The following is a 22,193-nucleotide window of genomic DNA, read 5'->3' as shown; positions in this document are numbered from 1 at the left end:
TCCCTGCTCCTGAAAGCCGCCTTCTCTCTGTTAAGGACGTCCTTGACCTCCTTTGTTACCAACGGCGTTAAATTAATTTATTATTAGGGTAACAGCGGACAGTCTTAGCAGGGGCGACAACGTCTTAGCAGAAATCTAAATATATAATCCCTTATATAGTGTTTCTGACCCTTGATGTCCTCTTGAGACTTCAGCAGCACATCCCAGTCTGTGGTGTCAAAGCAGTCTCTGATGGCGTCCTCCACAGCTGGCGTCCACTTTCTGATTTTCCTAGTGGTCACAGTCTGTCTCTGCACCAGAGGAGTGTACTGTGACTGAAGGTGGACCAGTTTATGATCGGACCTTCCAAGTGTAGGTCATTGTGCGAGAACCCTCAGGCCAGGAACTCCTCCAGAGACCAGAGGTCTGACTGTGCCCGGGTGTACGCAATGGTGGATATTTTTGCCCCCTGGACCGGGCCTCCACCTCCCAGTTCGACAGGCTCGTGGATCGATACGGTGATTGACCTCTAAGCTTGGCTCGCCAAACTTGGAAAGGGGCCTGGGTAGCACTTATTCCTGAGCCTTTACAACTACGGGGTTAACGTCCAACCACCGCCATAAACACGAACAAGATGGCCGACTACCAACTCAGTCAACGTATAATGGTGATATACTACCACCCGGATCAGAACCAAGACTTGTTTGGATGAAAAGTATAAAACTAGATGAAACTGGATAATAAACAAGTGAAAGAGATAAAGCTGTGTTTGCGACAGGTGTGGCAGCGACAGGTGTGGCAGCGACAGGTGAACAAGACTGCATTCCTTCTTCTAGATCAAGATTGTGACTGAACTTGTCAAACGTCTTTATCCTCGTGGCACATCTTTTGTTGTTGAACTATGTTATAAAAGTGTGAGTCAACTACATGTTGCACTGATGTCTCTGACAGGACACACCTCCTCACTGACGGTTGATCAGTGTTTCCCTGAGTCTGGATCACAAGCAGCTCAGCTCACCTGGAAGTTTCACCTACAAACATGGACACAAGTCTTCAGAGCAGAGAGCTGCTCACAGGTCAGTGACTTTTTTCATGCTGCCATGTTCCCCAGCCAGAGTGTGAATGCATGAGTCAAGAGTGAGTTTGTGAGGTGAATAAATTAATAAAGAGTTAGGTGAATAGATTAACCAAGAGTGAGTATGTGAGGTCAATAAATTAATCAAGACTGAGGTGAATACATGAATCAAGAGTGAGGTGAATACATGGATCAAGACTGAGGTGAATTGATTAATCAAGAACGAGGTGAATACATGGATTTAGTGTAAATAAATTAATCCAGAGTGAGGTGAATACATGATACGAGAGTGAGGTGAATAAATAAATCAAGAGTGAGGTGAAAACATGAATCAAGAATGAGGTGAAAACATGAATCAAGAGTGAGGTGAATAAATGAATAAAAATTGAGGTGAATACATAAATTAAGAATGAGGTGAATAATCGAATCAAGAGTGAGGTGAATACATGAATCAAGAGTGAGGTAAATACATGAAATGAGAGTGAGGTGAATACATGAATCAAGAGTGAGGTGAATAAATGGATCAAGACTAAGGTGAAAAAATGAATCGAAAGTGAGGTGAATACATAAATCAAGAGTTAGGCGAATACATGAATCAAGAGTGAGGTGAATACATAAATGAATAGTGAGGTGAATACATGAATCAAGACTGGGGTGAATAAATTAATCAAGAGTAAGGTGAATAAATTAATCAAGACTGAGTTGAATAAATGAATTGAGAGTGAATTTAATACATGGATCAAGAGTGAGGTAAATACATGAATCAAGACTTAGGTGAACACATGAATCAAGACTGACGTGAATACATGGATCAAGACTGCCGTGAATACATGGATCAAGACTGAGGTGAATTGATTAATCAAGAACGAGGTGAATACATGGATTTAGACTGCAGTAAATAAATTAATCAAGAGTGAGGTGAATACATGATACGAGAGTGAGGTGAATAAATAAATCAAGAGTGAGGTGAAAACATGAATCAAGAATGAGGTGAAAACATGAATCAAGAGTGAGGTGAATAAATGAATAAAAATTGAGGTGAATACATAAATTAAGAATGAGGTGAATAATCGAATCAAGAGTGAGGTGAATACATGAATCAAGAGTGAGGTAAATACATGAAATGAGAGTGAGGTGAATACATGAATCAAGAGTGAGGTGAATAAATGGATCAAGACTAAGGTGAAAAAATGAATCGAAAGTGAGGTGAATACATAAATCAAGAGTTAGGCGAATACATGAATCAAGAGTGAGGTGAATACATAAATGAATAGTGAGGTGAATACATGAATCAAGACTGGGGTGAATAAATGAATCAAGAGTGAGGTGAATAAATGAATCAAGAGTTAAGTGAATAAATTAATCAAGACTGAGTTGAATAAATTAATCGAGAGTGAATTGAATACATGCATCAAGAGTGAGGTGAATACATGAATCAAGACTTAGGTGAACACATGAATCAAGACTGACGTGAATACATGGATCAAGACTGACGTGAATACATGGATCAAGACTGAGGTGAATTGATTAATCAAGAACGAGGTGAATACATGGATTTAGACTGCAGTAAATAAATTAATCAAGAGTGAGGTGAATACATGATACGAGAGTGAGGTGAATAAATAAATCAAGAGTGAGGTGAAAACATGAATCAAGAATGAGGTGAAAACATGAATCAAGAGTGAGGTGAATAAATGAATAAAAATTGAGGTGAATACATAAATTAAGAATGAGGTGAATAATCGAATCAAGAGTGAGGTGATTCATGTATTCACCTCACTATTCATATGTCCAGTTACCTGATCCGGCTCTCTCTTTGTAAATTCATTAATGTTCCTCCACATCAGTCTATTCCCTTTCCTTCTTTGATAATGTCCATAAAAAAGTTGGCCTTTGCCTTCTTTGGTTCATTCACTAATTTGTTACGAAGTAAAAACTTGTCCATCATTAATTGATTTAGTGCTGTTTTCACAAGTTGTCATTAAACCAAGGCAGGTTGACCTTGGGGTGTCCATTTCTGAACGTTTTGGTGTATTTTTCTTTAATTCTATTTATGGCACCTAACAATGATTCACAAGAGGCCTCTATATCATCTGTGAGTAGAACATCACTCCAATCAGTTTGGCTTATTTCTTCCTTAAATGCATTCATGTCCCGTTTCCTTATTCCATAGGAATGTTTAATTATCTCTTGCTGGTAAGTAAACCTGTTTTTTGTCAACTTCCTTGCAACATGAGTCATATTGTGATCCGACAAGCCAGTGAGGAGATAATAAGATTCAATGATCCTCTCAGGCTTGTTACTGAACAAGTTGTTACATCAGTCAGTATCAGAGAGTGAACACATGAATGTGTGGTTGAGCAACAACATGTTGTTTGTACTGATGAGGTTTTATTATAGTATCAACAACACAATGATGACGAGTGATGATGCTGTTGTGTTTGTGTGCAGGTGTGGACACAGAGGAGGAAGATCCTGCCTCTAAACCTCCTCTGGGTGAAGACCATGACAGTCAGACCAGAGCTCAGAGGTGAGAAGATCACGTCTCTGTCACACCAACACATACTGGAATCTTCTTCTCACTGAAACTTGTGTGTGTTCAGATCGAAGCTACGTACATCTGCTGGACCTGGACCTGGACCTGGACCTGGTACTGGACCTGGACCTGGACCTGCTCCCAGCTGTGAGTCTCTGAAGAGTGACAGATCTAAAGGAAGATTGATTAACTTCAGAGGTGAACAGAAGCATCAGAGGTGAGAGACAACAGGAGCAACATGACATCTACTGGTCAGATGGTGAACGACAGAAGTGTTGATCAGAGTTGTGTCTCTTTCAGGATCTACCAGGAGAAACAAGAAGAGTCTGAACTCAACTGTGAGTCTCTGAAGAGTGAAGCATCAATGGAACATCCTATTAATTTCAAAGGTGGACAAGAGTCTTCAGGAGACAGGTGAGGTTTTCTTCTCTCTTTTCTCCACTGATACCAACTGCTCATGAACTGTTAGTCAAAAGTGCTGCAGACAGTCGTGAAAGAAAGTCAACATCCAAGAGAAGAAGCAACAAACTGAAGCCATGAAGTCTTGATCAGATCATTGGTGACGTTGTAGAAGTAGAACTTATCGACTACCTGATGTTCTTCACAGAGAGGATCAGCAGGTCTCAGATGTTCTCCAGTGTGTCCAGCAGCATCAGACAGATGTGGAGTCCACGATTCAGGTACGTTCTTCAGCCTCACCTGCGAACTACAGCAGCTGCTTCTGCTGCTTCATGAAGCTCTGAGTACTGGACACCTGCATCTGTCAGCTTCACACTTGAGCTGTTCCTACATGAACCAGAAGGTCTGGTGTGGCTGAGACTCTTGTTTGGTTCTGGAGAGAAGATGAGATTTAAATTGAATTTTTCCTTCTATGACGTCAATAAGAGACGTAATATCACGTCCTGCTCGTGAAGAAAGTTCAGACCTGCCTCTAGTCACATGTGTCTGTGTGTGTTTCAGCTGCTGGAGGAGAAGGTCATGACCCTGGTGAAGGAGGAACTGGAGAGAGTGAAGAAGTTTCTCAGACCAGGTGAGCAGAAACACCTGGATGATGAGGAAGAGGAGGAGTCGAAGTGTGAAGAGGAGCAGATGAGGAGCAGCAGAGAAGCTTTCCTGGAGATCATCCTGAACCTCCTGAGGAGCATGAAGCAGGAGGAGCTTGCTGGTCGCCTGTGGGGAAGTAAGAGGATTTGAACCTTCAACCTGCTGAATATGAAGTCTTGAAGTAAATTTGTGATGGAAGTTCCTGCAGCTGATGAGAAGATTGATTTTCTAGAATCTTGAGCTTCATGTGCCTTCTTTACTCCAGGAAGTCATGCTGGAAAGCGTCAAAGACAACTGAAGAGGAGCCTGAAGAAGAAGTTCCACAGTGTGTCTGAGGGGGTCGCTAAAGCAGGAAACTCTGCTCCTCTGAATCAGATCTACACGGAGCTCTACATCACTGAGGGGGGCACAGACCAGGTCAACCAGGAGCACGAGGTCCGACAGATCGAAGCAGCCACCAGGAACCAGACCAGACCAGAAACTACCATCAGAACAGAAGACCTCTTTAAAGCCTCACCTGAGAGAGACCCACCAATCAGAAGCCTGCTGACGAAGGGCGTGGCTGGCATTGGGAAGACCCTCCTGACACGGAAGGTCACTCTGGACTGGGCTGAAGACAAAGCCCACCAGAACTTCCACCTCATGTTTCCTTTCACCTTCAGAGAGCTGAACCTGCTGAAAGAGAAGAAGTTGAGTTTGATGGAACTTGTTCATCTTTTCTTTCCTGAAACCAAAGATCTCATCAGTTTTGAAGGACTCCAGGTTCTGTTCATCTTTGACGGTCTGGACGAGTGTCGACTCCCTCTGGACTTCCTCAACAGTCGGGTCCTGACAGCAGCTACAGAGTCCACCTCAGTAGACGTCCTGCTGACAAACCTCATCAGAGGGAATCTTCTTCCCTCAGCTCGTCTCTGGATCACCACACGACCTGCAGCAGCCAATCAGATCCCTCCTGAGTGTGTGGACATGGTGACAGAGGTCAGAGGGTTCACTGACCTCCAGAAGGAGGAGTACTTCAGGAAGAGGTCCAGTGATGAGGAGCAGACCAGCAGCATCATCTCTCACATCAAGACCTCACGAAGCATCTACATCATGTGTCACATCCCGATCTTCTGCTGGATCACTGCCACAGTTCTGGAGGACATGTTGAAGACTGGAGAGACAGGACAGCTGCCCAACACCCTGACTGAGATGTACATCCGCTTCCTGGTGGTTCTGTCCAAAGTCATGAAGATGAAGTACCATGGAGCAGCTGGGACAGACACAGTTTGGGATCCTGAGAGCAGGGAGATGATGGAGTCTCTGGGAAAACTGGCTTTTGAGCATCTGAAGAAAGGAAACTTGGTCTTCTATGAATCAGACCTGACAGAGTGTGACATCAACATCACAGCTGCTTCACTTCACTCAGGAGTCTTCACTCAGATCTTCAGAGAGGAGAGAGGACTCTACCAGGACCAGATGTTCTGCTTCATCCACCTGAGTCTTCAGGAGTTGCTGGCTGCTCTTCATGTTCACCAGAACTTCATCAAGTCTGGAGTCAACTTGCTTGATTCACAACAACCATCCAGACTGTCAAGAATGTTTAGAAACAAACTTCCAATCGAAAGTTTCTACCAGAGAACCATCAATGAAGCTGTAGAAAGTCCAAATGGACATCTGGACTTGTTCCTGCGCTTCCTTCTGGGTCTTTCTCTGCAGACCAGCCAGAGTCTCCTGATAGGTTTATTGAAACAAACAGGAAGAAGCTCTTGGACCAATCAGGACACAGCAAAGCTCATCAAGAAGAAGATCAGTGAGAATGTGTCTCCAGAGAGAATCATCAACCTGTTCCACTGTCTGAATGAAGTGAAGGACACTTCTCTGGTGGAGGAGGTCCAACAGCAGCTGAGATCAGGACGTCTCCTCACAGATGAACTGTCTCCTGCTCAATGGTCCAGCCTGGCCTTCATCTTACTGTCCTCAGAGGAACATCTGAAAGTGTTTGACCTGAAGAAATACTCTACCTCAGAGGAGGTTCTTGAGAGGCTTCTGCCGGTGGTTCAAGCTTCAAATGAAGTTCTGTAAGTGGATCATTGAAACATCTCTGATATGAACCATGAATGTTTGATTTCCTTCTTCATTTTATTCAGGCTGAGAAACTCCAACTTCCTTTCTCTCTTCATGGTTTTTCTTTCACATTGTTTTGTAAATCCATCATTTTCTAAAGTCACTTTTTGAAACAACATCAACTTAGATTTGAATTTCATGAGCAAACACTTGAACATGTGTCGTGGACACAAACACACAAACAGGGAATGAACAACTGTATGTTTCTCCCTCAGGCACAGACAGGGTTTATTTTAGGATTGTCCCCAAAATCCAGCGTGAAAACTGAACATAAATGAAGAAAATGAAAAGTTTAACCAGTGTTAATAGAACAGAAAATAACATTCAGAAACAACCTCCTTCAAAAATAGTCTCCAAACTTGACTCAAAAGTTGAAAGTAATTCAGTGCATGTGAAGCAAACATGGGAGAAGAAATGAAGGTGAATGTGACGGAGGATGATTGAAACTCCATCTGTGTCACAACATAGATCCACTGGATCCAAAGATGGAGAGAATTCACCTTGAATTTTCTAACTGTAAACATTCAAATGAAGACAACAATGTTGAGAGAGTGCAGGAGTGTGAGTGACAAACACACACACATTGTTTGAGCTTGTATTACCTGCAACACCTTCACACTCACACCTGACACTGTTATGAATAATAACTTTGTAAACCTGTTCATATTGAATTTAAGGTTAAAAAAACAAATAGAATAAATTGACTGAAGTGAATCTTCACGATTGAATCAGTGTCTTGATTAAATTGAAGATATTTTTACTCTGGAAAAGAATTCGACACAACAATTGAGAGAAAACACACAAAAACACTGAGATAAGTAAGTGAATAGAAAAAGAATCAATGATGTGTTATTATGATCAATATACATGTAACAACCTTTTATTTTCATTTGTCATTGTTGTTTGTTTTGTGACTCTTTTTATTTTTCCTTATGTTATCTTGTGTTTGTTTCTCATATAAACACAAATCAATCCTCTTGTTGACGACACTCGTCTCTTTCACAGGCTGAGAGACTGTCGACTGTCAGAGAGAAGTTGTTCACTTCTGTCCTCAGTCCTCAGCTCTCCGTCCTCTAGTCTGACTCAACTGGACCTGAGTCACAACTTTGCCTTGAAGGATCCAGGAGTGGAGCTGCTGTCTGCTGGACTGAAGAGTCCACACTGTCACCTGGAGACTCTCAGGTCAGAACATCATGTCTTCAGCTTCAGAACATGTGAAAGTCAGAGGTGAGACTCCAGAGAGTCAAAGTTGAGTCTCCAGTGAGTTCTTCAATGAAGCAGATGATTCTAAGTGACCTCAGTCTTCAGCAGGTTCTCACACTTGAACTTGATTTGTTCTTCTGCTGGGTCGTGCTGTTCAGTATGTTGACACATATTTACTGATCTCAGATCCATTCAAACACATTTGAGAGACTCTTGTGATGTCATCACTTGTTCTGTTGCTAGATTTCAATGCAGGGTAATGTTCATGGTGATGTGAGCATGTGTGATGAACACATCAGCAACTGTATGAAAAGTCAAACATGTTCTTCTTCATGACAATATTCATCAGTGTCGTCTCACATCCTGCTCATATCTTTCATTTCAACTCATCTCTGTGTCACCAACTCACTCCTTCTTTCTCTCTTCATGGTTTTTCTTTCACCTTGTTTTGTAAATCCATCATTTTCTAAAGTCACTTTTTGAAATAACATCAACTTTTCATTTGAATTTCATGAGCAAACACTTGAACATGTGACGTGGACACAAACACACAAACAGTGAATGAATAACTCTGTATTATTATTTTATTTATTTATCCTTTATTCATCCAGGTTAGTCTCATTGACATTAAAATCTCTTTTACAAGAGAGACCTGGACAGGATGGACAGCAAAACAGTTACACATAAAAACTATTTCATACAGTATTAAGTCCATTGGTACAATATCAGAAAAAGATAAAAGATTACTGACTAAAAACATTCACACTTGCTGATAGAGTTCGACGTCAAATTCCTGACAATAGCCTTGAATTTGTTAAAAGTCACTAGAGTCTCAAACTTGTGCTGCTTCTTCAGCTTCTTCCACGATGACGGCGCAGAAATCTTAAAAGCTGTTTTACCCAGTTCAGTACGAGCTGGAGGAACATTCATAACCTATAATCTCCTTGTAGATACAAACATGCCAATGACTAAGTCGTCGCCAAGAGAGCGAAGGCCAGTGAACTCTTGAGTATAGTGTGCAGTGATGGGTTAAGGGTCTTCAGTTTGTCATGAACCTCAAGGCTCCATGTTACACAGTGTCCAACATCTTTAGACAGTGAGCTGATGAATTCATGTACAACACATCTCCAGAATCAAGAACGGTCAGGAAGGTAGCTTCGACTCGTCGTCGAGCCTAACCTTAGCTTCAGTTTATTTACCAGGTTTTGTATGTGAATTTTAAAGAGATGTGGTCATCAATCACAAAACCCAAGTATTTGTGAAAATACTCCTCAATTGCAGGACCTTGGGAAGTTAAAATATTGTGATTTATCTCAATCTTTTTGTAATTTGAAAATACCATAAGTTTGGTCTTATCAGCATGGAGAACAAGCTTCAGTTGACAAAGCTGAGCCTGCACTTGATCAAAAGCACGTTGCATGAACTCAAAAGCCTTATTAAGTGAGGATGCAAAACAATAAATTTTGGTGTCTTCCGCATAGAAATGGAAAAATGCTTTCTGGACATTTTGTCCAAGGCTGTTCATGTACAGGGTAAATAACAGTGGTCCTAAAACTGAACCCTATTTTTACTCTGGAAAAGAATTAGACACAACAATTGAGAGAAAACACACAAAAACTCTGAGGAAAGTAAGTGAATAGAAAAAGAATCAATGATGTGTTTATCACGATGGAACTGAGAAACCCAGGATACAGGTACTGGAAAACGGTGACGACAAGACAAGGACGTGACAGAGAGTGGAGGCTTAAGAACACAGGGCAGCAATCAGCAGCAGCTGGGGGCGGGACTAACAAGACACGGCTGGACCAATCACTACTCAGACAGGAGGAAGTAAGACTAGCACAGACACAGAAGGGAGCGGATTTCACAATAAAACCGGAAACACAAGCTGGAACATGTAGACTCATGACAGTGTTATTATGATCAATATACATGTAAAAACCTTTTATTTTCATTTGTCATTGTTGTTTGTTTTGTGACTCTTTTTATTTTTCCTTACGTTATCTTGTGTTTGTTTCTCATATAAACACAAATCAATCCTCTTGTTGACGACACTCGTCTCTTTCACAGGCTGATCAGGTGTCGACTGACAGAGAGAAGTTGTTCACTTCTGTCCTCAGTCCTCAGCTCTCCGTCCTCTAGTCTGACTCAACTGGACCTGAGTCACAACCTTGACCTGCAGGATCCAGGAGTGGAGCTGCTGTCTGCTGGACTGAAGAGTCCACACTGTCACCTGGTGACTCTCAGGTCAGAACATCATGTCTTCAGCTTCAGAACATGTGAAAGTCAGAGGTGAGACTCCAGAGAGTCAAAGCTGCGCGTGGATCACTCGTCTTTTATTTGTAGGATTCTGCACATAAATCAAAATACTGTTTGAGGATGGATCGCTCACACACTCGTTGCTCTCGCTCTAGAAACACCACACAATAAGTTAAACGCTAAACAATTAAACAAACATATACAATAAAACTGCTACAAAAACAAAGAACATAAAATATGACAATTGAAAGAAAAAGGTGTTTCTAACATATTTTTCTACACTAATGCTCACAGAGCATCTCCTCCTCCTACCTCATCGCAGTCCTCGAGGCCATAGACATATTTACATGGACGCCGCATCGACTGCTGCCGCCCACTAGAGTGGTGTGTATACAGGGCGGCCATCTTGGTCCAGTGTCACTCGCTCCTACAGTGCATTAGGTCTATAGAGGAATGATGTGTTTACACTATCACTAATCGCTCATTTGTCAAGAGGGCAGAACCCGATCACCAACAGCAAGAAACATGCCCCTAGCTCTGCGGGTAGATTTTGGCCAATTTGAGTAGCTTTGGTTAACTCCTGCTTCAACCGAGACACAAAGTCATGATGGTCAACAACAGTGGAATCAGGGAGAGCATGCTGGAACACAACATCAACAGGTTATCGTGGTGTCCTGCCAAACATGAGGAAAAAGGGTGCGAACCCAGTCGACGGGATACCTGCTTAGCTTTTGAGAAATGATCAGTCACAACAAGTACATCCACGCTTTGATTGACAGATTTCTCAGCAGAACAAAAATCTATGCAAACCAATTCCAAAGGTGCAGCTGTTGGAATGCATTCAAGGGGGACACGAAATGCAGGTTCTGGAGTTTTAGCAACAACACAGCGAAAACAGCCCTTTACTGATGATTTGAATGATGTCACTCTCCAGTCCACTCCAGTGACACAGTGCGTGCCTGACCCTGACGACCTCTGAGTCATGTAAACCACGCAACACCTGACCTTTTAATGAATTTGGGGCGATTAACTGGAAGATTTTTTGTGTTTAGTTGCCTATGACGTTTGACATAATAAAACGGCATGTTTAGAATGTTGTCCTGTTCTTGCAGTCTGGCTATTTCACTTTTAGTTAATGAGTCAGACTGAGTGATGTCCACAAGTTGAGGAAGAGGAGGTTTTGTGCCTTCTTTCTGGCTCATTCCACCGGAGATTTGTGCTTCAAAAACGGCTGATAATTCTTCAGCTGTCAAGGAATTTTGTTGGTCTAGTGCAGGGGTGGCCAACCAGTCAGAGCCTAAGAGACACATTTTTTTTACAGCGTTACCGCAAAGAGCCACATCACACACACACACACACACACACACACACACACACACACACACACACACACACACACACACACACACACACACACACACACACACACACACGCATCTCCGGACGAAAATGCAGTGTGAATGCTGAGCAGCATTCACACAATTGGTAGTACAGGAAGTAGTAGTAGTGGAATCAGTAGAAGTGGAACTGGTAGTGGAAGTAGTAGTTGAAGTAGTAGTTGTGGAAGTAGTAGTAGTGGAATTAGTAGTAAAAGTAGTAGTGGAATTAGTAGTAGAAGTAGTAGTGGAATTAGTAGTAGAAGTAGTAGTGGAATTAGTAGTAGAAGTAGTAGTGGAATTAGTAGTGGAAGTAGTAGTTGAAGTAGTAGTTGTGGAAGTAGTATTAGTGGAAGTAGTAGTAGTGGAAGTAGTAGTGGAATTAGTAATAGAAGTAGTAGTGGAATTAGTAGTAGAAGTAGTAGGTTACAGTGGAAGGAGTTGAAAGTTGAGTTGAAGAGTTTCCTCATTGAAATGAACGGGGGAAAAGGGTAGAAAAAGAGGAATAAAAGAAAGAATGGAAGAGATAAAAGAGAACTTTTCCACAGACTATAAACAAACCATATATATAAAGTCATATGTCACCTGTGGGTTTTGAACCCAGGACCTCAGTCATCAAGAGCGAGGTTCATACCACTAGACCATCAAGCCATGAAACAAATGACATTTATTTTTTGATATATCTTTACAGTATTAAGCTATGGTTCCTGTTTTTTTGATTTTGTCTTTGAGTTCTTCATAGGTTCTAAAAACATTGTTGTCTCAGTGCATCAGTGAATCTGTGATCCATCGCAGGGTCTGGTTGAGGAAGTCATGTGTTCGTTTATCCACGATTGCTTTCACCTGATCAATCGTGTCATCTTGGTCTTTGTTCAACAAGTAAACCTGGACGCTCTTGTTTTCATTCATCAACTGTTTACTTCTGCTCCAGGTTCTTCTAAAAGCACATTTTTCCTGCTCCAGCCACACTGTACTTTATTATTGATCTGTTTTTACTTTCTCCACTAGAGTATTACTTCAACTGTAAAGTGTCTTCAGATAACTTTGTTATGATAACACACTTTTACAATTTACACAATTAAATTATTATTATTATTATGAATTACTCTTAGTACTAGTACTTGTAGTACTATAAGTACTCGTAGTAGTATGAGTACTCGTAGTACTAGTACTCGTAGTAGTACTAGTACTCGTAGTAGTACTCGTAGTAGTACTCGTAGTACTATTAGTACTCATAGTACTAATACTCATAGTAGTACTAGTACCCATCGTAGTAGTACTAGTAATCGTAGTACTCGTAGTAGTACTAGTATTTGTACTTCTCATAGTAGTACTAGTACGTGTAGTACTCGTAGTAGTACTAGTACGTGTATAAGTACTCCTAGTAGTACTAGTATTAATTGTAGTAGTAATTGTATTTGTGGTACTCGTAAGTAGTACTAGTAATTGTAGTACTCCTAGTAGTACTAGTATTTGTAGTACTCCTTGTAGTACTAGTACATGTACTAGTATTCTTAGTAGTACTAGTATTTGTAGTACTCGTAGTAGTTCTAGTATTTGTAGTAGTACTCGTACGTGTAGTTATACTACGAGTGAAGGAGTAGAGGATTGAATAAGTGGAGGAGTGAAGGAGTAGAGTATTTAATGAGTAGAGTAGTGAAGGAGTAGAGTATTTAATGAGTAGAGTAGTACAGGAGTGAAGGAGTAGAGGATTTAATGAGTAGAGGAGTGAAGGAGTAGAGGAGTGAAGGAGAGTATAATTATTAGTATAACTATAAGTTTAAGTATAACTATAAGTACAAGTTAAACTATACTTATAAGTATAACTATAAGTATAACTATAAGTATAAGTTTAACTATAATTATAAGTATAAGTATAACTATAAGTTGAACTATAATTATAAGTATAAATATAAGTTGAACTATAATTATAACTATAAGTTTAACTGACTGGCGATCCTCAGTTTCTCATATTGACTAGAGGGGACACGGGGGTACTGCAGTCTGAAAGGCTTGTCGTCCAAACAGATTCTATATATACATATTCAGTTGCCTCAACACAATCCATTTTGTGTTTTGAGAAAGAACCATAACTTGGTTCTGACTCTGGTTCTGCAGCAGCATCTTTTCCAACAACCCCAGCAACCTCTCCATTGTAGAAGAGTCTTGATCAACTGGCTGCTGTCTCTCAGGTGGTTCACAGGCTGCTGTAGGTTAACTTCAACTCTATCCATGTTCACCTCTTCACTATGTTTGGCTGGTGTCTTCAAACTAGTCTATGAAATTCATCCAACTCGTCCTGCACTTCACGGCTGACCATTTATCCAAAGGATGGACCGGAATGTGAGCCAGATCTGGGTGATCAAACATTTGCCTTGTTCCCACAAGCAACCTGTGGCGACTGCAGCAGCTTTATTGAGGCGGAGCCAGTAGTCAAACGGGTCTTCATCTGTGAGAGTTGAACGAAAGGCACCATGAATATCGTTCGGAAGAAAAATGTTTCCTCAAGAGACCATACACAGCGTGAGGACGGCGTGCAACATCTATCTCTCCATTTCTATCCCAAACTTCACTCTTTAGCTCGAGCCCTTAAATGTGTGAGAATTTCTTCGACCCGACTCTCCAGTTGAACATCACGTTTCTTGAAATAATCTTCCATCAACTCGAGCCATTCTTCCAACTCAACTTTGTCTGAACATCCCCACGGAAAACAAGAGGAGCCTTGAGTTCTCTTTGTGTTTCGTGTCTAACATGAGAGAATCTAGAAATGTCCGTTGGGAAGTGACTTGAACCATCATGGGCTCCTGAGCTGTTGTGTGGGGCTGATGGAGGGGCTGTCGTCCTTGGATGGGATACCATAGTCTCAGCTCACTGTCCTCCATATGTTGAACTACATCAGTCATTTGGTCAGTCATGTTGGCATTAGCTGAAGGTTGATAGTAGTCCATGTATAGTGGAAGTAGTCGACTCCTTGATTGTCAAACACACACACATTGTTTGAGCTTGTATTACCTGCAACACCTTCACACTCACACCTGACACGGTTATGAATAATAACTTTGTAAACCTGAGAAATATTGAATTTAAGGTTAAAAAAACAAATAGAATAAATTGACTGAAGTGAATCTTCACGATTGAATCAGTGTCTTGATTAAATTGAAGATATTTTTACTCTGGAAAAGAATTAGACACAACAATTGAGAGAAAACACACAAAAACACTGAGATGAGTAAGTGAATAGAAAAAGAATCAATGATGTGTTATTATGATCAATATACATGTAACAACCTTTTATTTTCATTTGTCATTGTTGTTTGTTTATTTTTCCTTATGTTATCTTGTGTTTGTTTCTCATATAAACACAAATCAATCCTCTTGTTGACGACACTCGTCTCTTTCACAGGCTGATCAACTGTTTCCTGTCAGAGAGAAGTTGTTCACTTCTGTCCTCAGTCCTCAGCTCTCCGTCCTCTAGTCTGACTCAACTGGACCTGAGTCTCAACGACCTGAAGGATCCAGGAGTGGAGCTGCTGTCTGCTGGACTGAAGAGTCCACACTGTCACCTGGAGACTCTCAGGTCAGAACATCATTTCAAACAAACACAAACACACACATGGATGTAAACAGTGAATGGATTCATGTTTCTTCATGAAACCTTTTTCACTCTCAGAAGGATTTGAATAACTTTTCCTCGACTCATGAACTTGGTTCTAGAAGTTGATATTTCATGAACACAACAGGAAGGTGAAGAATATTTCAGGTCATGTATAATATTTCAAGTCACACAACACAAGTCACACAACACAAGTCACATGACACGAGTCACACGACAAAAGTCACACGACAAAAATCACACAACTTAAGTCACACGACACGAGTCACACGACAAAAGTCACACCACAAGAGTCACACACCACAAGTCACAACACAACTCACATGACACGTGTCACACAACACAAGTCACACAACACGACTCACACAAGTCACACAACACGACTCACACAAGTCACACAACACGACTCACACAACACAACTCACACAACACAACTCACAAAACACGACTCGAACAACACAACTCAAACAACACAACTCACACAACTCACACAACACAATCACACAGCATGAGTCACACAAAATAACTCAAAAGTGACACAACACAACTCACACAACACAACTCACAAAACACGACTCAAACAACACAACTCAAACAACACAACTCACAGAACTCACACAACACAATCACACAGCATGAGTCACACAAAAGAACTCAAAAGTGACACAACACAACTAACACAAGTCACACAAGTACACAACACAAGTCACACAACCCAAGTCAGACTAAACAAGTCACACAACACAAGTCACACAACACAAGTCACACAACACTAATCACACAACAGAAGTCACACAACATAAGTCCCACAACACGGGTCACACAACACAAGTCACACAACAAAAGTCACATAACACACCAAGAGTCACACAACAAAAGTCACACAACGCGACTCACACAACACAAGTCAAATTACATGAGTCACACAACGAGTCAAAGTCGAGTTACACAACACCAGTGTGAGTGGAGTTACACAACACCAGTGTGAGTGGAGTTACACAACACCAGTGTGAGTGGAGTTACACAACACTAGTGTGAGTCGAGTTACACAACACAAGTGTGAGTGGAGCTACACAACACCAGTGTGAGTGGAGTTACACAACACCAGTGTGAGTGGAGTTACACAACACCAGTGTGAGTGGAGTTACACAACACCAGTGTGAGTGGAGTTACACAACACCAGTGTGAGTGGAGTTACACAACACCAGTGTGAGTGGAGTTACACAACACCAGTGTGAGTGGAGTTACACAACACCAGTGTGAGTGGAGTTACACAACACCAGTGTGAGTGGAGTTACACAACACTAACACTAACACTGACATTAAACACAAACACACATCAATCCTCTCACAACAGTGAGTCATGTGATCATTTATACATCAAGTGTTGAACTGATGAAAACTTCATTATTTCATGTGTTGATCAAGTTGATCCTGATTGAAATCAAAGTCTTCAAATGTTCACACAATCATGTGATGATCTTATGAACGTCAAGAGTTCAGTGTTTCCTCCAATCAAGGCTTTCAATTCAAAATAGAGAAAAAGTCTCTTGTTGACGTTTCCGTCTCTTTCACAGGCTGATCTACTGTTTCCTGTCAGAGAGAAGTTGTTCACTTCTGTCCTCAGTCCTCAGCTCTCCGTCCTCTAGTCTGACTCAACTGGACCTGAGTCACAACGACCTGCAGGATCCAGGAGTGGAGCTGCTGTCTGCTGGACTGAAGAGTCCACACTGTCACCTGCAGACTCTCAGGTCAGAACATCATGTCTTCAGTTCTTCTGATTTAAAGAAACTGTTTCTCCTTCATTACAGTCTGTCAGGGTGTCAGATCTCAGCAGGAGGTTGTTCTTCTCTGGCCTCAGCTCTGACATCTAACCCGTCCCATCTGAGAGAGCTGGACCTGAGCTTCAATCATCCAGGAGGACCAGGACTGGAGCTGCTGTCTGCTGGACTGGAGAGTCCAGACTGGAGGCTGGAGACTCTCAGGTATGGACGGAGCAGCAGAACTCACTGACTGAGCTCCAAAGATCTTCAGACTGAACATGTGATCAGAAGCAGAGAGATGTGAGTGTGTGACGCTGCTCAGACTCTTCATCTGAACTGAGCACATGAATCCAACTCTCAGAGCTTCTCCATGTTCTCCTGCTGGACACCAGTGGAAGAACAAGGACACAGTGGAGACTGAGCGAGTGTTTCTAGATCCATCTTTGTTGTGGTCAACACAGTCATGAAAGAACGTCCACTTAGCATCTGAAGTCAAATGAATCTGATCTTCTCAATGTTTCTTCCTCCAGGCTGGATCACTGTGGACCACAGAGGTTAACATCTGGATTGGAGATGTGTAAGTTTGATTTGATTGATGGATGAGAACTCCTTGACTCTGTCAGCTTCTAGTGGAGCAGTTGTGATGTTGAGATGTTGTTACACTTGAATCTGCTGATTGAGCTTCATCAAGTCCAGGATGATGGTGGAGATGAACACAGAGATGTTTCAAGAACATGAAGAAACATCATGTTAGCTACATGCTAGTTTAGCTGCTGACTTGATATGGACACACTGGTGTCAATCAAATGTGACAAGATGATTCTAGGATGTTCCTCCTGGTTCTTCTCTGGAGGTGGTCCCAGTCTCAGAAGACTGTTGACTTCACTTTGATGATGATCTCCACTAGATGTCAACAAACAGAGCAGCCCTCCCTGGCTTGCTGGGACACGGAGTCCATGATTGTGTTGAAGAGAAAGTTCTTCCACCATCATCACCTCTCGTGTCTTCTTCTCTCAGACTTCCATCCACACTCACTGGACCCGGACACAGCACACCGGCGCCTCCTACTGTCCAACGACAACAGGACGGTGGAACTTGTGACGCAGGATCAGGATTATCTGGACCATCCCGACAGATTCCACCGGTGTCTTCAGGTGATGAGCAGAGAAGATGTGACTGGACCATGTTACTGGGAGCTGGAGTGGAGAGGAGGAGCTTCTATCGCACTGACTCTCAGAAGAGACGGAGGGAAAGAAGACGAGTCTGAGTTTGGACAGAACCGTTATTCCTGGAGTCTGAGCTGCTCTGATGATGATGGATATAAATTCTGTCACGATAAGAAAGAAACTGTCATCAAGAGTCAAGAAGTTTCTCACAGAGTAGGAATGTTGATGAACTTAAGTAAACCTGGATATTTAAACTTCTACAGTGTCTCCTCTGATGGACAGAAACACCTCCGAACCTTCTTCATCTCCACTGAACCTTTGTACCTGGGATTTGGACTCACAGAGGTTCCTGGTTCTGGTTCCTCAGTGTGTGTGTGTGACCTGAGTGTGTGAGTGTGTTCCACAGACAGTGATGATGGAAGAAATCTCGCTGTCATCAGGTGTCAGTTGCTCTCTGTCATCAGGTGTCAGTTGCTGGCTGTCATCAGTTGTCAGTTGCTCACTGTCGTCAGGTGTCAGTTGCTCGCTGACATCAGGTGTCAGTTGCTCGCTGTCATCAGGTGTCAGTTGCTCACTGTCATCAGGTGTCAGTTGCCCGCTGTCATCAGGTGTCAGTTGCTCACTGTCATCAGGTGTCAGTTGCTGGCTGTCATCAGTTGTCAGTTGCTCACTGTCGTCAGGTGTCAGTTGCTCGCTGACATCAGGTGTCAGTTGCTCGCTGTCATCAGGTGTCAGTTGCTCGCTGACATCAGGTGTCAGTTGCTCACTGTCATCAGGTGTCAGTTGCTCACTGTCATCAGGTGTCAGTTGCTCACTGTCATCAGGTGTCAGTTGCCCGCTGTCATCAGGTGTCAGTTGCTCACTGTCATCAGGTGTCAGTTGCTCGCTGACATCAGGTGTCAGTTGCTCACTGTCATCAGGTGTCAGTTGCTCACTGTCGTCAGGTGTCAGTTGCTCACTGTCATCAGGTGTCAGTTGCTCGCTGACATCAGGTGTCAGTTGCTCACTGTCATCAGGTGTCAGTTGCTCGCTGACATCAGGTGTCAGTTGCTCGCTGTCATCAGGTGTCAGTTGCTCACTGTCATCAGGTGTCAGTTGCTCGCTGTCATCAGGTGTCAGTTGCTCACTGTCATCAGGTGTCAGTTGCCCGCTGACATCAGGTGTCAGTTGCTCGCTGTCATCCGGTGTCAGTTGCCCGCTGACATCAGGTGTCAGTTGCTCGCTGACATCAGGTGTCAGTTGCTCACTGTCATCAGGTGTCAGTTGCTCGCTGACATCAGGTGTCAGTTGCTCACTGTCATCAGGTGTCAGTTGCTCACTGTCATCAGGTGTCAGTTGCTCGCTGACATCAGGTGTCAGTTGCTTGCTGTCATCCGGTGTCAGTTGCCCTCTTCAAAAGTTCACCTTCTCCTCCTTGCATCCTCTCCATCTGTCTCACACAGGTCATCTAATTTCGCAATAGGGGCGTGTCTTGCAAATTTCGCGCGGTAGGTGCGTGTCTTGAAAAATTTCGCGCGGTAGGGGCGTGTCTTGCAAATTTCGCGCGGTAGGGGCGTGTCTTGCGAATTTCGCGCGGTAGGGGCGTGTCTTGAAAAATTTCGCGCGGTAGGGGCGTGTCTTGCGAATTTCGCGCGGTAGGGGCGTGTCTTGAAAAATTTCGTGCGGTAGGGGCGTGTCTTGCAAATTTCGCGCGGTAGGGGCGTGTCTTGCAAATTTCACGCGGTATGGGCGTGTCTTGCAAATTTAGCGCGGTAGGGGCGTGTCTTGCGAATTTCACGCGGTAGGGGCGTGTCTTGCAAATTTAGCGCAGTAGGGGCGTGTCTTGCGAATTTCGCGCGGTAGAGGCGTGTATTGCGAATTTCGCGCAATAGGGGCGTGTCTTGCGAATTTCGTGTGGTAGGGGCGTGTCTCGTGCAGGTGCAGAAGGAGGGGGGGATGGTAAACTTAACTTTCTATCATGACCACCTTCTTTTAGTTGATTTTGATTTATCAATTTATTGAAGGAGTTTATAATGTGTGTTGATTTTGTGACTTCAACAGTGACTATAAGATATAAATAAATAATATAGGCAACAGTTCATCTCTTTATGATCAATTTGTCTTCAGTATATCAGGTTCACCTGCTTAATTGTTCATTGTGATGGTTGGGATCAGTGTTTCCTTGTAAAACCTTTTCAAACCTCCTCAACATCAGATTTTCCTCTTGCCGACTGATCACAGATTAGATGAAATGATGATGAATTTACCTGCACCTGCTTTCACAGAACACATACTGTATGTGCTGGCTAGTTGTTCAAATTATACTATGAACAATTCAGTTCAAATCAAAACATTTATTGTTCTATACAGTTAAAATCTTTTTTTTTAACTACAATAAAAGTCTTAATTTGGACTAGTTGGTTGGTGTTGAGGTAGTGTTAGTCGTTTTTATTGAATGTTGTAACAGGGATGGCTTCGAACCTATCCTTGTTTGACATAATACCTGTATATCATGGCAATGACATCTATTTACTTCACACGAGTCAGTACTAGTTGGTGAAAGGTATTTAATGTGATTTCTGTCCTCGAAAGACATTACAAAAGATATTTTGATATGGAGACTACAGAGGATCTTCAGCGAGAAACTCAGCTCGTTCAAACAATATCGATGCCGAGGAACTGGTAGGAATGTTCAGCGCTGACAAACAAAGTTCAAAGAACGCATCGATGGAAAAATCATGTCATTGAATACCTTGACCAGCCGTACAAGAAACATCAGCTGGGCTGTGTGTATAGTTGGAAAGAAGCCAAAGACCCGCCGCCAAAAACAAGTCCAAGTTCGCCGTGAACTCTTCCCCTTTATTTGGAACCCCTACTGTCTCTGAGCCCCTCTCCTCCTCTTGGTCCTCCTTCACTGCTGTATCTTTGGCACTAGTGAACAAGATGAAACCCTCCTCTTGCTCAGATGACGTCCTTCCTTGTAGGCTTTTTATCAAAGTATTTGATGTAATTGGCCCCTGGGTTACCAATATGGTGAACCTCTCCCTTTCCTCAGGGGTTTTTCCCAATGCATTTACACATGCCATTGTGGAGCCTCTGCTCAAAAAAACAGGCTAAGATCCAACTGACCTCAGTAATTTCAGGCCTATTTCTAAGCTCCCTTTCTTGTCCAAGATCTTCGAGAAGGTGGTGTCTGAGCAGCTGTTCCTGGATCAGAGCGACATCCATGAGAAGTTTCAGTCTGGCTTCCGTAAACATCACTCTACAGAGACAGCTTTATTGAAAGTGTCCAGTGACATCATGATGTCGGTTGACTCGGGTAAATCCACTGTTCTGGTTCTCTTGGATCTGTCCTCAGCCTTTGACACAGTTGATCACCAGATCCTACTGAGTAGACTGAGGGATGAAGTGGGACTGTCTGGGTCTGTGTTAGAATGGTTCTACAAACATTAATATTATTGTTTTATATTATATATTTATATTATTGTATTATTCAAACATTGTATGTGTGTGTTTGTATAAGCTGGCTATTACGTCATAATGGACTCTCGTAACCTCGTTTGTCCAGATTTCAGAGCAACTTTATAAAGTAATGAGTGTAAAACATGGTCATGATGAGAAGTTACTGCGTCTTGGAGAGAAGAACATTTACTTGAAGTTAAACTCTTAGTGAAGGTAAAGTTAAAAAACTTAAGTGTGCGAGGGTCACTGCTGGGTCACACAATCCCTGAGAGCTTCTGCCGCAGCAAAGGGAATATGAAAGCGTGACATCAGGGCCAGTGTGACCCTCACACAGCAACACTTGACGCCGCTGCGCCAGAGTGCGGAGCGTCCTTCCGTCCAGGAGGTAGAAAATCTCTTCACAGCCGGAACAACACAACACAACACACAAACACATATCCATGTTTGTAGGTGAGTCTCATCAGAAACATTTGGTTGGTTTACTTTTATAAACTACCGATCATATAATATTTGTTTTTCACGACAAACAAAGGTTCCATGCAAACCTCTGTGCTTGACCAATCACAGCAGAGTGCGTGTGGTTATGATCAACAAGAAACAGTGTTTAGTTTCCTTCTAGTGGTAGTTTCACA

At 42.4% G+C, this 22,193-nt stretch overlaps 2 protein-coding genes across 5 annotated transcripts in view; both read left to right on the top strand.

The window, feature by feature from the left end:
- Positions 1-332: 332 nt before the first annotated feature.
- On the top strand, positions 333-4,068 carry LOC148064526 (uncharacterized). Its single transcript, XM_087809654.1, has 4 exons — positions 333-471; positions 3,506-3,584; positions 3,658-3,807; positions 3,891-4,068. Exons 1-4 carry the CDS (start codon positions 333-335, stop codon positions 4,006-4,008), a joined length of 486 nt encoding a protein of 161 aa, XP_087665780.1. The 3' UTR covers positions 4,009-4,068.
- Positions 4,069-4,576: 508 nt separating this feature from the next.
- The window catches only part of LOC148064524 (protein NLRC3-like), a 45,022-nt gene continuing 27,405 nt past the window's right edge, over positions 4,577-22,193 (top strand). The window contains exons 1-9 of one of the 4 annotated variants that reach the window (XM_087808540.1): positions 4,601-4,770; positions 4,900-6,694; positions 7,746-7,922; positions 10,014-10,190; positions 14,982-15,155; positions 16,769-16,942; positions 17,003-17,176; positions 17,485-17,531; positions 17,972-18,630. In XM_087808540.1, the coding sequence (XP_087664666.1) occupies positions 4,680-4,770; positions 4,900-6,694; positions 7,746-7,922; positions 10,014-10,190; positions 14,982-15,155; positions 16,769-16,942; positions 17,003-17,176; positions 17,485-17,531; positions 17,972-18,513 (3,351 nt within the window). In that variant the 5' untranslated portion in view covers positions 4,601-4,679 and the 3' untranslated portion in view covers positions 18,514-18,630. Of the gene's footprint in view, positions 4,771-4,899; positions 6,695-7,745; positions 7,923-10,013; positions 10,191-14,981; positions 15,156-16,768; positions 17,177-17,484; positions 17,532-17,971; positions 18,631-22,193 lie in introns of those variants that run through there. The other 3 variants (XM_087808542.1, XM_087808541.1, XM_087808539.1) reach the window with 3 other exon arrangements.

The sequence above is a fragment of the Callionymus lyra genome, chromosome 15 (genome assembly GCF_982586985.1).
Source record: "Callionymus lyra chromosome 15, fCalLyr1.hap1.1, whole genome shotgun sequence".
NCBI classification, from domain to species: Eukaryota; Metazoa; Chordata; class Actinopteri; order Syngnathiformes; family Callionymidae; genus Callionymus; species Callionymus lyra.
This window is presented reverse-complemented; position numbering and strand designations above follow the sequence as displayed.

Coding starts and splice junctions, on each gene's coding strand:
- LOC148064526 (XM_087809654.1), top strand. CDS start 333: ATGATCGGACCTTCCAAGTGTAGGTCATTGTGCGAGAACCCTCAGGCC. Junction 472..3,505: donor GACCGGGCCTCCACCTCCCA/GTTCGACAGGCT, acceptor GTTTGTGTGCAG/GTGTGGACACAGAGGAGGAA. Junction 3,808..3,890: donor GGTGAACAGAAGCATCAGAG/GTGAGAGACAAC, acceptor TGTCTCTTTCAG/GATCTACCAGGAGAAACAAG.